Source organism: Lepisma saccharinum, chromosome 13, assembly GCF_977018435.1.
Source record: "Lepisma saccharinum chromosome 13, izLepSacc3.1, whole genome shotgun sequence".
Lineage (NCBI taxonomy): Eukaryota > Metazoa > Arthropoda > Insecta > Zygentoma > Lepismatidae > Lepisma > Lepisma saccharinum.
The window spans coordinates 46246777-46262857 of record NC_139241.1 but is presented as its reverse complement, the minus strand read 5'-3'; the positions used below and the strand labels follow the sequence as shown (position 1 = coordinate 46262857).

The 16081-nt window shown below is 41.3% G+C and overlaps 1 protein-coding gene across 1 annotated transcript in view; it reads right to left on the bottom strand.

Annotated features, from left to right (window-relative positions):
* Positions 1-219: 219 nt before the first annotated feature.
* LOC145996936 (LIM domain only protein 3-like) overlaps positions 220-16081 on the bottom strand; it is a 286534-nt gene continuing 270672 nt past the window's right edge. Inside the window, exon 6 of the mRNA XM_083133519.1 lies at positions 220-875. Within this exon, the coding sequence (XP_082989645.1) occupies positions 681-875 (195 nt within the window). The 3' untranslated portion in view covers positions 220-680. The remainder of the gene's footprint in view (positions 876-16081) is intronic.

Below are 16081 nucleotides of genomic sequence, written 5' to 3'. Positions count from 1 at the left end.
AGATTAGCGAGGCTCTGTGGGATTGTCGTTTCATCAATTTCATGTTATCTTCATTCATCCTCATCGCTGCAACCAAAAGTTGCAGAAAAGCGACGAAAAATAATTCAATCAATCAAAACATGCCACCAAGCATCAGATGAACTTTCTTCTTCACAATTTGCAAAACCATTTATGCACAAACGCAACTGCAAAGTAGTTTATATAATACAAACATTATGCCAAATTCTTTTATTATACTTTGTACATAACATCAACATATTTATAATTTATGTAATAGGGTCTTATTTTCAGTGGATAGGGACACGATACTTGCTCTCCTATTGCTTCTACTGTACAAAGTTCTTTGGCGAATTTATTTAGTAACAAAGAAAGGCGAAACGACAAAAGATCGCTTCACTATCAACACAACGCCCGTTTTTAAAATTCTGATAATCACAATACGATTTACAAAAAATCATATTAACGAACTTGAATATTCACAATTAATGACTAGACAACATGTTCCTAAAGATCTATTTACATCTGTATAAGATATAATTTTATATATATGTATATCACTTCATCTTCTTCTACCTCAGGTCACACGAAATATTTTATTTTCTTCGTTAATGTCCTTACACATTCCAACGTCTTTTTGTGGCTTGGCGAGTCAGTTCATACGTCGCCAAATATAGTAACCTTCACTTGGCTTCGAAGGACAAACCATCTGGTGTCGAGAATCCATTGCTGACCGATGGAACCTCGCCATTCGCTGCCCGACGCTCGACGTCACTCAGACTTCCGTTTCCCATGGTGCACAGCGGCGGCAATGAGCCAGCTCCGGCCGGTAGGGTGGGTCTCAGGGTCTGGCCGGCGAGATGGCTGACTGACGAGGGCTGCAAAGAGACAATTATCGTTAGGGAATGGAAGTAGAACTTCACGTATATCAAAGATTACGAACTGATGTAAACAGTAGCGTGACTAATGATTTTGGGGCAGTCTGCTCGTTAATTGATCAGTTTGACATTACATTACAGTGTAACCTTGATAACTCGAACTTCAACATCTAGAATTCCCATTCCTTAATAAGTCGATTTTTTTGTAATCCCCGTGAATTGTCCATAACACAATACTAATTTTACCTCAAAATCTCGAATAAAACCTTGAACCGCTATGTGCCTCCACCGGGTAACGAACCCGGGACCCCTTGATTACAAGGCGACGAAGTACCACTGCGCCATCGGGGAGGCCTCGAAGTGTAGGGTGCGTACGTACAATTAGGTGATCAACAATCGTTCAAAAGGGTCAGTAAACTTTAGACCTCGATAACTCGAAGTCGACGATTTTGACCCTCAAATACTAGAACCTTGGTAAGTTGAAATCCTTGATATCTCGATTCTTTCTTTTCCCCCTCAAGTTCGAGTTATCAATGTTTCACTGTATTAGATTTCCTCATAAGATTAAACAGTTTATTTGTCTTTCTTCATTGGTAGTAAGGTTAATCTATGCACCAATTTTTCTGCGACTTTTGGCTCAGCGTGAAGGAGGATGAATGATAATATGATGAAATTGATAAAGGGACTTTGACAAAGAACATCCATTCCTGTGTCTGGATTCGAACCCGAAACTTCGTAGCGCGCTATGCTAACCACTACGCCACAGAGGTCGGCAACAAATTTATAATATTAAAATGTCATAATATGCAATTACTTTCCTAGTTAACAATTAATAACTCGTTTATAACATTATTTTGGACTTGAAACATTTTGTGAAACTGAGGATAAAAAATAAGTAACTATACTCTATTCCGGTAATCTCTGGAGCAAGGCCGCGCATGATTGTAGAGAAGGGGAGAGAGCGAATGGGTGGAGCATAGCAGTACACGCTGCTGCAAATGCCGGTAGCTGCAGTCGCTTTCTCCACCTCCACGCAATCCCGTTCCATCCGCACGTGTTCACTGGTCGAGCCTTCTAGCGTCACTACTTGAGCAGATACTTGTTTTCGTTCGCTTGCTCTAGAGATTCCCGGAATATAGTATAGACAAGGTTGTGTCAGTGGCGTTTGATAACCACTATTGCATAAATCTCAGTTAAAGCAGTGTACCCACCAGAAAATCAAGGAAATTAGTCAAAAATGAACACGATTGCTTTAACACAGAACATATACATGTTGTGACTCTAATTAGAAAAAGTGCAGTGCACGTAGCGCCACTTGGTTGACACACGGTATTGTTTGGAAACTTTTGCATACTAGTTACCTTTAACTCGCCTTTATAAAATCATGTCTTTACTTGTAGCGCTTACCGCTTGTCTCAATTTCCCCTCTATCTAATTTTATACACTTTTGGTCAAAACTGCTAATTAATTGCAATTTAGCACCTGCAAATGATACGTAATTATCACTTTCATATGCCCATAACTTCCTTATCATTAAAGTTTTCATAAATCTGACTTCACTACTGAATTCCTGGTGAAATTCTAGCCCAAAACCATACCCCACATGCCCCGCTTCCCATTTAAAGAAATGAGGTTGGATCCAAGATGGCGGTCACCAAGATGGCGGACGTTGTCATGACATGCACCAAAAAGTTTCCTCCTAGGCCTAACTTATTACTACCATGACCAATTGCTGCAGTCTACACTCCCTTTCATTTTATAAGGGGTGATCACGGACTTTCGACTCACCCTGTACTATCTTAAGACCTCAATGCAGATAAGAGAAAATCATGGCTCTGAATTTCACTATATAGTAATAAAATATTCAGTGAACTCCTGCACACTTCTCTTCCTTTCCTCCCATTTGGTTCCATGGATATGCTGACGATCTTTGTTATCATTATTGAAGAATGATTATAACTAAATCCTTTGTCTTCAACAGTGAAAGGTGTTATAACTCTATAGAAGCCTTCATCTTATTCGCTGCTACCACGTGACAATTTATCGGTTCTGCTAGAGAGAAGTGGGTCCTGTCTGAAAACGTCCTTGACATATAAATGTGACACATACAGTACACCGCGTGAGGCACCTAAAAGTACCACCTGAAATAGCGAAGAAACCAGAAACAGTAGCGATGTGATGTTTGCAGGAAACAATAATATCAAATGGGGCTCGTAAATCGGAGGTATGGGGTGGGTCGAAAAATATCGACAAATGGGGCATCTGGAGCAAAGTCATATTTTTTTTAAAATGGAACGATATACAATAACATGCATAATATAAAAGAGCACACGTAGAGAAACACAACGCCGTTGGTCTCATGCATCTACTGCACATAGGAACGAAGATATGGCCATGTGAAAACTAACAAGTGGCCCACTTGACCGTCAGTACCACGGCATGTACAAGTATGAGATGTCGGAAGCCATTGGACAAGATGAAGACAGAACGTGTTAAAGGAAGAAAAAATACAGTAGACATCGTCAGCACCATGTATTTGACAGTGTTACAGCATAATGAAAATGACCATGACAGTATGTCGAAGAACCACTGCGTAAGAAGCGAAAACCTGTCAAAGTGTGTGTTCAAAGTGGTGGCCGTCAGCTGCGATACAGGCAACGAGGCGCCCACGCAAAGATCGTTGCACAGAATGTAGCATCTCGTAGGGAATGTCCCTACAGGTCGCAGTAATGCGGTGTTGCATATCCTATGGAGTTGTTGGCACATCCCGGTAGACAATGTCCTTCAGCTTTCCCCACAGGAAAAAGTCTAACGGTGTCAAATCTGGGGAACGAGCCGGCCATTTGACAGGCCCTCCACGTCCAATCCAACGATATGGAAATGTATTTTCCACACATGCTGTAGCACGTCTTGCACTGTTAACTGGGCACCCGTCATGTTGGTACCACATGTCCCTCTTTGTCTGAAGTGATATGTCCTCCAATAGTACAGGCAGTTCATGTTGTAAAAACTGTATGTATCGGTCAGCATTCAGTGTCCCTTGTATAAAAAAAGGGCCAATGAGATGTTCACCCACTATACCACACCACACGTTCACACTCCATGGGCGCTGGCGTTCTACTTGGCGAAGCCAATGTGGATTTGTCACCGACCAATAGTGCATGTTCCTTAGGTTGACATTTCCATGATTGGTAAAAGTTGCCTCGTCAGTGAAGAGGATACGTGACAAATCGGGTGTGTCGTGTCGTAACAACCATGTGCAAAACCGAACACGGTCCACAAAATCATTCCTGTGAAGTTCCTGATGGAGGGAGATATGATATGGGTGAAACTTGTGTGTGTGCAGAATGCGCAATACACTTCGCTGACTCATCCCAGCATCCCTGGCAATTTCACGGGAGCTAACGTGCGGATTCACAGCAACAGCGGCGAGAATATTTGTTGCACCTGCCTCACCTGTAGTTGGCTTGTTCCGCACACGTGCTCGTGGTGTTACACTTCCGGTGTCTCATAATTTAATAAATAACTTACCAAACAGACGTCGAGATGGCTGTCGTCTGCCCGGATATCTCTCTGCGTACACACGGTAGGCTTCTGAGGCATTCTTTCGGCATTCCCCATAAATCAGGATCATGTCCGCTTTTTCTATGTTTGTGAACACCATAATCTTCGCTCTTACCACTACGACTGCTTGCTATGAACTAACACGATCTCGTGGACCTGCTATCAAAACTTGCTCTGCATAAAGGCAGTTCTGTCAGGCACCTGAGAAGTCTTACATGCCGTGGTACTGACGGTCAAGTGGGCCACTTATTAGTTTGTTTACATATTTTCACATGGCCATATGTTCGTTCCTATGTGCAGTAGATGCTTGAGACCAACGGCGTTGTGTTTCTCTACGTGTGCTCTTTTATATTATGCATGTTATTGTATATCGTTCCATTAAAAAAAATATGACTTTGCTCCAGATGCCCCATTTGTCGATATTTTTCGACCCACCCCATACCTCCGATTTACGAGCCCCATTTGATATTATTGTTTCCCGCAAACCTCACATCGCTACTGTTTCTGGTTTCTTCGCTATTTCAGGTGGTACTTTTAGGTGCCTCACCCGGTATACAGATATATTTACAGATTTGATACCTCCCAAAACCCGTTGACCAATATAGTTTTTTCTAATGTATTGTATACAGTATTAGAGAAGTCAGACGACACTGTGTGATTCAACATCAGTGAGCGAGGTATTACCAAAATGACCCGGATGAGTAAGAAGCAAGTAACAAGGACTTCAAGCCTAAAACCTCAATTCCGATGAAAATGCACCTATGGTTTCTACACCTATACTGCAGTCTCGGTCTCACCGTGTGCCTACTATTAATATTTGAGGAAACACAACAGTTAGGCAATCAAATGCTAGCAAGCCTGTTAACAACATACTACAAGGTTGGACAAACAGGCGGGCTACTGATCTCGCATCCACTGTTAATATCTAGGCAAATAAAACAGTTTCAAAGATGAAAATTCGTACGTAAATTAAGGAGTCAAATACCACGTTGTTGGCGTTCTTGTACATTGACCTATCAATGTGTTCATTATTGTACACACTACTGATATAATTTAAAAGATAACAAGATACAGTCGATACTACAAATGTTGTTCTTGCAAGTACAATTTCTGTCATCCTCCTAAACGACATTGCATTTTTATGATCATTTTGGAGACTCCACTAGTCGTCATCTCGGTAGATATCAGCCATAACAACCATGTATAAGACTTACTGAATCTCTAAGGATATCTACGATTGCCAATACAATTATTTGAATCATTCACTAATAGAGATCCTGCGTTATGCAGCACTAGGGAGACACTTTTAAGTCGGAAACTAGAGTATTATTTAGGTTTTTTTTCACAATCACACTACCTAAGTACGTATTTCTAACTTTCTCAACACAATTTTTTTCCAAACCAGTAGTAGAGCCATACTCTGAAAGTGCATGAAATATGTTATTAATCTGTTTAATAATCAGCAATCAAGGCTCTGTGTTTATTTTGTACTTCACTGTCATATTCCGCTGATTTCGAACTTCGGGAATGGTGACGACCGGAAAGGAATTTCCAAAATAAGTCACACTCGAACCTGAAAATAATACCACATGAATGAAGAAAATGATCGAAGACTAAGAAAAATATTTCCTTACTTTAATAGATCTATATATTTTTTTACATGTACATTACGGCTTTGTCTACATATTTCGCAAAGTTAAGCTACATGAAAATCCGGACCTTACTCATCAGAATCCTGCTACTTAACACTTCTCCAACAGTTGAGAGGTTTGGAAGCACCCAGCCCCATTCTTTTGTCAAATGTTCAAGTACGAAAACGACAAATTGGCCAATGCAGTTTTCAGCACAGTGGGTTGCAACCAGAAGTGCCCTCTTTTAGGTTGAAGTGTGGATAGCGAGACATCCAGTGGAGCAGTGTCTTATGTAATCATTTCACACGCGTGGGAATCGAAACAAAGGCCTTGGAAAATAGCATATTTTCTCTTCCCTGTTAAGTAGGTTAGATAAAGACCTCGTGTGGTACACGTGGTGTATTCTCAAACGTTAGATGGCGCCTCAAACGATGCGTCCAAAGTCAGACAAATGACAGGGGATTTAGGAGCAGAGAAGGGAAAAAAGAGTAACCTTAAAGCGAAAAGGAAGCCCGGAAAGAAGGGAGGGAGAAGAGAGGTGGAGAGATCACGTCAATCCTTCTCCTCCCCAAAAACTCTCACATCCCACGGAGACCAAACTGTGGTGTATTCCCTGCTAGTTTATTTGGAGAGAAGATTAGAGCCCGGGTCCGTAGTTAATGAAAACCACGTGCTCCTTTCCCACTCAATTTGTTCCCAGCTAGAAAAGTGGTGTTCCGTTTTTTCTCTCTTTTCTTCCTGTTCCCAGGCAGTCTCTCTCTTCCTGCTTGTTCGATCATCATTGAGCCTTCTTTGTATGTATTTCTGTTCCGTTCCTTCCGCCAGGAACATGAAAGGAACGGCCCGACGGTCAATTACAGCCAACTTTAAGAGACTCATTACACAGGGATCATAAACACTTTGTGTCTCGATTTGAAGATCTAATCTGAGGCAGTGCACCACATTATGATATCAAATGCTATCTTCTGGCGCCTTCTTCAATTTATAACCACCGAAAATTTTCTTGTCATTCTGTTGGGTGCTCTACTTCTTGTCTCGCTTCTCTCTTGGCGGAATGATTCAGTAGTTAATGTCGAGGGATGAACAAGTAGTTCGCGGAATGATGCAATTACTGTACCTGCCACTAGAGGCGCTTTAGTCTCTTCTGGGTTCGTATTGTTCCGGAGCGTCCTCCGAATTCTGGAAGTACCTTTCAGTAGGCCATTATATATAGTTAGTGAAAAGTTAGCAACCACTCAAATAGTTTTGTTTGATTGATTGATTTGGCGTTTTAAGTCCACTTTACGCACAGTAAGGCTAATTGGGACTGGACCTACAGTTTAAAGTGGGATCCGAACCACTGTGTGCCCCCACCGGGTAAGCCCGGGACCCCTTGATTACAAGGCGACGACGCTACCACGGTGCCAACGGGGAGGCCCACCACTCAAATAGTGGTGGTGACTATATCCATCATAGAGGTAGCTTATGGTATAAGTATTATCACTATAATAAATTTGTGGAGAATATGTGCAACTTCTTTTTCTAAAAACAAAACAAAAAACTAAAGGAATGTATTTTCTGTTACCTATAAAAATGGAATGGTCTCTGGTTGTCAATAAATGATTTCTACTAGGTAGGACATAAAGCTTTTAAGAAATCAAAATAAAAATAAAATAAAATTCTGAAGTTTCTTCATCTAATCAATTCGAATGTAACCTAGAATTGACATGAAATATTTCAGTTTCTAAAAATGTTTAGCTTATTTGATGCATTATTATCAATGACACAACTCTAGTTGTCAACTCGATCGTGATCCACTGAGTCCAAAATGGAAGAAATATTAAAACAGCCTTGGAAAATATAAGCACCCGTTAAAGGTGATTGAGACGGACGCTTTCTTTATCATACACGTATAATAAAAGGGTGGAGGGAGTAGCTATAATGGCTATAAACACTTTACCCTCTCTCCTTTCCCACACATAAAAAGGTTGAAACAAAGACCGAAAAAAAATGGCTGTCCTTTCAAAAGAACCGTAAACACAAAATGGATTACTTAAGTATTCATACTTTAAGAACTAACTTACATAACATCATGGAATACAGAAACTAATATATTATTTCTCATAACTGATTACTACAATAAGAAGAATGTGTTTATAATTACTCTAAAATAATATTAAATTGTATTTACGTGTATAAAGAGTAGTTTTGACAAAATAGGTCGCACAACAGATAGTTTTTTTTTTATGTGTAACTTCTGATGCCATCTATTGAATGAAAAATAAATCATTTCTTTCTCTGTCAGCAAACTGCAATCCGTCTTAAAGGGAATTCCCCGTCTGGATTACGGACAAAATAAAAGCGTTCTTTAGTTACAGTAATCTCCCCGCTAGAAGAGGTCGTTACTGTCGTTTGAATGCGTTTGGGCTGCATTCCGCGTAACTTAGCGAGCATAATATATACGTCGATTTACGTAATTGAATCCACCGCTTAGAAGTCTCTCAAGGTAATGAGGGGAAGGGATGAAGACACAAACACTCCTTTTACCTCTGAAGAAAACTGCTTTTCTATCTTTTACCCGCAGCAACTTCATTCTAATTTAAGACGCACTGAAGTCGGCAGTGTTTTGTTTTCAGGCCGGTCGTTAACGTCGACGGTGGCGCCAATAAAAGATCGGTAACGACTTGCGGTACTAACCGCTCCGTTAGGTGGGGGTTAAAAGGAGACGGTGGGGAGAATGACTGAACACCCGTATTGCACTTCCTTTGATTGTATCTTGGAGCTGTTGCAATGCCTCAAGTGTGTTCTTTATCCTATTAAGTTTGTGCCGAAATGGCACGTTTTATGTTGGGAGTTAATCGCCTGCCGCTATGGGAACTTGTAAACGTAATTACGTGCCTAATCAGACGGCAGTTTCCTGTCCCGATAACCACATCAACATCGTCTGCATCGGAGATTATGTTTCTGCAATGAATTCTTGTCTTCTGTTCGCGAAAGATGCCGCTTCGCGGGCTGACCGGCCTGAGTCTCAGAGGCGGGATTCCAGTGGGGGAGGGGGAAACTTTGGTAAAGATGCCCATGCTAAATCGCTGTAAGATGGAACGTAGCAGTGCCTTGGTAAATGAATAGTCTCATTCATTAGTACTCTAAACTACTGTTAACCACTTCGTTAGTGTTTCATTGGAGCAAGAGTAATTTATAAAAAAAAAAATGTTCCACGTTGCCCTCCCCCATAGAGTACTGTCGAATCTAATAGTGTTGCCATTCTTTAGTGCTCTAAACCAGTGTTGAAGATTTCGTTAGTGCTTCATTAGAGCAAGAGTAATTACAAAAATAACTGTTAGAGGCCCAAGTCCCCCACATAGAGCATCGACGAATCTAAGAGTGTCATTGGTTAGTGCTTCGTTAGTGCTCTGAATTACTGTTAACCATTTCGTAAGTGATTCATTGGAACAAGAGAAATTTAAAAAGAATACTACGTTTACGTTGTCCCCACATAGAGCATTAACGTATCTAATAGTGCAATTCGTTAGTGTTTCATTAGAGTAATAATAATTACAGAGAAACTGTTGGGGGGGAGTCCACGTTACTCCCCTATACATAAAACACTGACGAATCTGATAGTGTCGTTCGTTAGTGCTCTAAACTACTCTAATTATTTCGTTAGAGCTTTCTAAGAGCTACAGAAATTTAAAAAAACGCTGTTGTGAGAGCTAAGTTCACGTTGGTCTCCCACATAGAGAGCACTAACGAAGCACTAACGAATTGACTATTAAACTCGTTAGTGCTCCATGTAGCTGGAAGGAGGGGGGAACCTCCTAGATGCCTTGTGTCCATTCGCTGTATGCTAAAATAGATGAAAGTATGCAGTGCCTTGGTCGGCAGTGCTGCAAATTCATTATGATATGTGTTACGTTCAAATGCACTACTAGTGCTGCCACCTGGGATAGGCTCAAGAATGGCTGAAATATCTAGGGAGATCAGATTCAGTGCTTATAGCTGCTGATATTAGACCTTCTTTTCTTAATCTTCTTCGTCATTTTCTCTGTGTCACTCTTTTTCTCCTCCGATTCTCTTTTTCACTGTGTTGTCTTTTCCTTTCTCTTTCAGCTTCCCTCTCCTCCTATATATCTTTCTCGTTTTCTCTCCATGCCTCTGCCGACCTCCGTGGCTGAGTGGTTAGCACAGCGCCCGGTGACACCAGGGTTTCATCATATCATCACTGATCCTCATAATAGTATAATTTCTCTATTTCTTTCTATTACTCTGTTCTTTCTCCCTCTCTCCCTTGTTTCTTAGTCTAATTATATTTCTTTGCATTTTTCCTAGTTCCCTCCCCATTTCCATGTATATTTTCTTTATCATTCATTATTCATTTTCTGTCTTCCTTGCTCTGTTTACGTTCTTCTCTTTTTCGTGCTCCCCTTTTATTTCTTCGTCTATTTGTTTATCTTTGTATTTTTCTTTCCTCTCGACCTCTTCTATATTTCTTTGCCCTTCTCTCTCCTTGTCCGTGTATTTCCCATTTCATTCATTCAGTCATTTTTGCTTTTCCTGTTTTATTTATTTCTTTATCCTTTCCTTGTTATCATTCTCTTTCTTTTCTTCGTCTGTTTCTTTCTCTGTAGCTATTTCTATGTATTTTTATTTCCTCTCAACTTGTCCCAATTTTTTTTCCTCCTCTCCTTTTCCTTTCTTTAATTATTGCTTTGATTCTCTTCCATTCTTTACAAGTGTCTTTCTCGTTCTTTCACCTCTCTCTCTTCCTGACTTCTTTCTAAATTTCTGTTCCTTTATAAGACTATTTCACGTTGGGCTTGAGCCCACCTGGTAGCGACGCTCCTACGCGACGCTCCTACGCACGAGTAAAGAGTTGCCTCCGTCGGCTTATCTTGCCTCAAAATAAATAGGAGAAAAGGGTTCAACACAACGTAATTAGATTTCTGCATATCCTCGAGCCTCCCTTACAACACTCCCCTTTTCATCGTCGGCTTCATTAGCGAAGTGGGAGAGACTGTCAGACGAAGAGAGAGAGAGAAGATGGTTTCAGGGAAGCCTTGGCTATTGACTCTCCTATTTTGGAGAAGTCTGGCTCAACCGGAGATGAGTGGAGCCCCTTATCTACAGAATACATCTCTTATAACAGCGTTGTATTGTGGGTAGGCGATCGCCGTTATCGTAGCCATTTTGGGGGAAAGGGGGGAAATCTGGCGTCGTTTCAGAACCTCTCGGGGGTGTGTGTGTTGTTCCAAATGACAAGGAGGGTGGAAATTTTGGAGGCGTTCATTTTCCGGCTCAGCATCCCTAAGGGAAGTGATCTTCGTGATCTCATCTGCGGAGCTTTCCTCTTAAATTGATTGAGAGTCTCTCTCTCTCTCTCCCACACACACATCAAGGCTTTTCAGTACTGAGTTCTAGCTACAGGAAATGACGTTTTAGTCCAAAGACAAGTGTGGAAGATTAATTCATTAGCAAGGCAGCGGCAGTATCTGTGACAGGCATCTTCAAAGCTTCTGGTGAAGAAAGGATAAGTGGAAAACCGTGCACTAATCCTGAAGAAGCGTTTGCGCAAACAATAAGGGAAAATGAGGATTCATCTTATCCTTGAATGTATGCAATCCACGTCAACCCTGCTCGACGGGTTGCAGCATTGTACAGGATACACCATTCTTTAAATGAAGACTAATTCCAAATAGAATCTCGGGCCTCTCCGATGGCATAATGTTTGCGTCATCGCCTTGTAAACAAGGGGTCCCGGGTTCGATACCCGGAGGAGGCACATAGTGGTTTGAATCCCACTTTAAACTGTAGCTTCAGTTCCGATTAGCCTCCTGTGTATAAGAAATTGAAGCCAAATGACATTTTGCTTCGTTTTTTTGCCACTTTGGGTCAATTACGAAGATAAGAATGAATGGTTATAAAATGATTTCAGTTCCAGGCTCCAGAACCTCGTCCAGGGTGTACTACGTTGAAGAGGTTGACATTTGGCGTCTTGTGAAAGATTCACCCCACACACCCCTTATGTTATATTCCTTGGTGGCCGAGTGATTGATCCTCCAGGATGTGGATAACTGAGTTAATTTATCAAGATTTTGTGTTTACCTCTTTTCCGCCTTCCCTTGCTTATACAACAATGGCAGTAAACAAGAAGTGACAATAGCGACGTGAAGAAACAAGCCCTGTGTGCCTTGCAGCGGGTGGCAATCTCAGTTGCGAAACGGACGTTATTTTACTGCGAGCTCCTGGGGATGCGCTACCAACAGAGGAAACTATATACCTCGAAAGGTGCGGCTCCCGCCACTCGGCGGTCTGCCATATGCTGGAAAGCCTTGACAGACATCACGTGACACATTCCACCCACTGACAGGAGCGCTGGAGTATCACGTGCTTTGTTCTCTGCCAATCAGAGCTCACCGTTCCATTTGGGAGGGAAATTTGAACACTTGATTGCCACATACACAGCGGAGGGGAGGGGAGGGTGTTTGGAGGGTGAAAGGAAAAGAATTTGCCTTATAAGGGCTAGGGTATCACATTTATATTATTTGATTGTCCTTTGGAAGGACTCGTGCAACAGCACGGTTAGTCGTTATGTTTGCACGAATCGTAAGTTTGGCAACAGTGTCCCGCAGACGACGGATCATTTCTTGGCGCGAGCTGTACCATGATAAACCTTCTGGTATAAGCACTTCCAATACGTGTGTTTCATGTACGTCACGAACTCTTGCATTGTGGCTTCAAGCAGCAATGATTGTTTTTGTAGGCTTACGGAACTCAGGCGGACGGGTGGGAGATACTTTCACACACATTCGTGATTTAAAACAAACGTGCAGTTATTGCAGATGAAATGAATGCTACGTGGTAGATATTTCCTTGCAAACGAAAATTAAAATTGGCCGTGCGCATTCTGACGTCACATGAAACCCACCTATAGGATTGGTTACATAGGATGTCTCCGATGCTCATTTGTTAGATCCCGCAAATGTCGTACGTCACCTTGAGACACGAAAATAAACGATATTAGCCCGAACGCAATCGATCAAATTGCTTTCCAGCAGCCAGTGCAAAATGGAATCAGCATGCATCCACCCTACTCTCCTGACACTGCGCTCCATAACTTTGTAACTTTGGTCAGTAATGAGGGCAAAACCTTTACACAATTTCCACATTAACCACCACAAATTCTGCTGAATTCCTCGCCCATATTTCGCTCCGCATCTAAGACTTACAGTTCGCAGAAGTTCGCCAGACTTACAATACCGGTCTCAGGCAGAAGAATATACGATTTCTCTCATTAAGACTTTGAATGGCCTGTGAAACGAATTTTCACAAACGAGGGCCTAATTAATATTTGCTAAATCCTCCCAGTATCCTAAAGGTAAGGCGAAGATATTTCATAATTACATAAAAGTATTCGGATTAGTACGTTTCACAGAAAGGGGGACCTATTTAAAGTTGGGAATTTCGAAAGTTTATTTCCTGCAAAATTCCTACCCCACTTTTTTTTTCTCTCAATGAAGGAAATCAATGAAAGGAGGAAACGGGTTGGGAAGGGAGGAAATGTAAAAAAAAGAGAAAGGCTTTGACGGTGAGTAATTAAAACTTGTTAGGTGTTGCACGATCTTGGTTTGTTTCAATTATCCCCCCCTTAACTCATTTCTAAATGTGGATTTAATTTCCATTTTATAGGGGATCTTTGTTAGTGTTATTTTCTTGACGTACGCTGTAAGTTTTCTGTTAGGGTATGGGGTAGTACCATTCTTACTTTTGTTTTCAATAAGGAAAGGTATTCTTGAAATGAAAGTAGGAAGAATGATGGGGCTCAGAATAGGACGTAAAAAGACAGAGATGAAGGAAAAGAGAAGAGTCAGAGAGAGAAGGAAACAAAGGAAACAGAGGGCATAGGAGAAAGCTGGAAAGGAGAGAAATATAGAAATTGAAATATAAAGCAAAGAAAAAATATAGGGAAAAGAAAGAAAAGAGATATGAGAAAGAGAGGAAAAGAAAGAGAATGGACAGCATGAGAAAAGAGATGAGAAAGAGAGGAAAGAAAAAGAATGGAATGTAGGAGAAGCAGAGATAATATAAAGATAAGGGAATGGGAACGGGTGAGAAAAGGAAAAAATGAAGAATGAGAAAGAGAAAATGAAGAGAGGAGAAAGCGAGAGGGAACTGAGAAAATTGAAGGAAGAGGAAAGGAATAGAGATTGGACAATAGAAATAGGAAAAACGAAATGAAGGTATGAGATAAGAAAGTAAGGGAAGAGGGAAAATGGATGAGAAAGAGAGAAAAGTAAAGAGAGGGGAAATAATTAGAAAGAATGAGATAAGGAGTAAGGAAAGGAGAAAACCAGAAAGAGGCAAACGGAAAGATCAAAAAGGGGGAAATAAAAGAGAAATGGAAAACAAAAAAGGGCTGAGAGAGGGAGGGTAAGGGATGAGAAAGAGATGAAACTAGAATAAGATAAGGAGAGGGAGATGGAAAGAGACTCACGGTCCCGTGTTCGAGACCTAGCGTGGGCATCATTGTTGTTTCATCAATTTAATCTAATGGGCCATCCCAATCGTCACGATGAGCATAAAGGGGCAGAAAAGCGACGTAAAGAAATAATACAAATACAACAAAACAGCTTATCTTGGCTGTCTGGCGCCATAGTATCGTTAGACTGAAGGAGTGCATTTTCTATGGTTTCCAACACCCATACAAACTCCATATGATGGTCATGTGTCCAAGAATATATGGATACGGTGCTAGTCCGTAAGATTCAACAATTGGATTAGACGGCCTTTGGATATCCAGAATCGCATATCCGAAACTGGACATCTAAGGGATATTCAGTTGACATCCAGACATTAATATCTAAACTGGATATCTAATTAATATCCAATGGATATCCACAAATGGACATAGAGACATGGATGTCAAATACTGGGTATCTAATGGACATCTAATCGATATCAATAATTTACACGAATACGATTTTGAAATTGCGTACATCCAATGGACGTCCCTTGTAAATTTGTGCAGTATGGATTGCGCCGTAACGGTACTAACAATGCTCTTAACAGCAGACGCTAAACACCTGAACAATGACGTCCTATCTCCAGATGAATGCTGAGTCATGAAGTTTCGCAACAACCAGCGCTCCAGGAACGAGGCACTCCATCGCAGATACTCTCCACACAGTGATCGAAGTCTGCTGAAGATCACAGCATCCCCCCTCCACTCTCTCCCCTGAGGAGAGCCGATTAGCGGACCACCAGGGGCAGTCGGTACATGAGAGAATAAGCAGGCCACTTCCATCATCTTCCGGAATAATCCCTCCCCTCCCCCCACTTCTGAAGGAGGAATTAGAGACCCTGCAACATAATTGCAACACTGTTGTCTTAGAGAGGGCCGTTAAATTGGGTCCAACGACAAGGGAACTCTATTTGCATAGTAAGGGCCGTAAGGACGTCGATGGAAGCTTCGTTCCTTCAGGAATTCTCAACCATGTCGTTTTTTTTGCATGCTTTCAGGGGCGCGACAGTGTTGCCAACTAACTCATTGTAGAACCAAATCTTTGATAATTGCCGGAGGATTGATTCTAGGTACTATTCGTGATGTTTGGTTATTGTTTGGACTTGTTAATGGTTTTCTCGTTCTTGTCTAGACTTGTTAGTGGTTTTCTCGTTCTCGTCTAGACTTGTTATGGTTTTCCTGTTCTCGTTTAGACTTGTTCATGGTTTTCCTGTTCTCCTCTAGACTTGTTACTGGTTTTCCTGTTCTCGTCTAGACTTGTTAATGGTTCTCTCGTCCTCGTCTAGACTTGTTAATGGTTCTCTCGTCCTCGTCTAGACTTGCTAATGGTTTGCTAGTTCTCGTCTAGACTTGTTAATGTTTTTTCGTTCTCGTTTAGACTTCTCAATGGTTTTCTCGTTCTCGTGTAGACAGATAAATGGTTTTCCTGTTCTCGTCTAGACTTGTCAATAGTTTTCCTGTTCTCGTCTAGACTTGCTAATGTTTTTCTCGTCCTCGTCTAGACTTGTTAATGG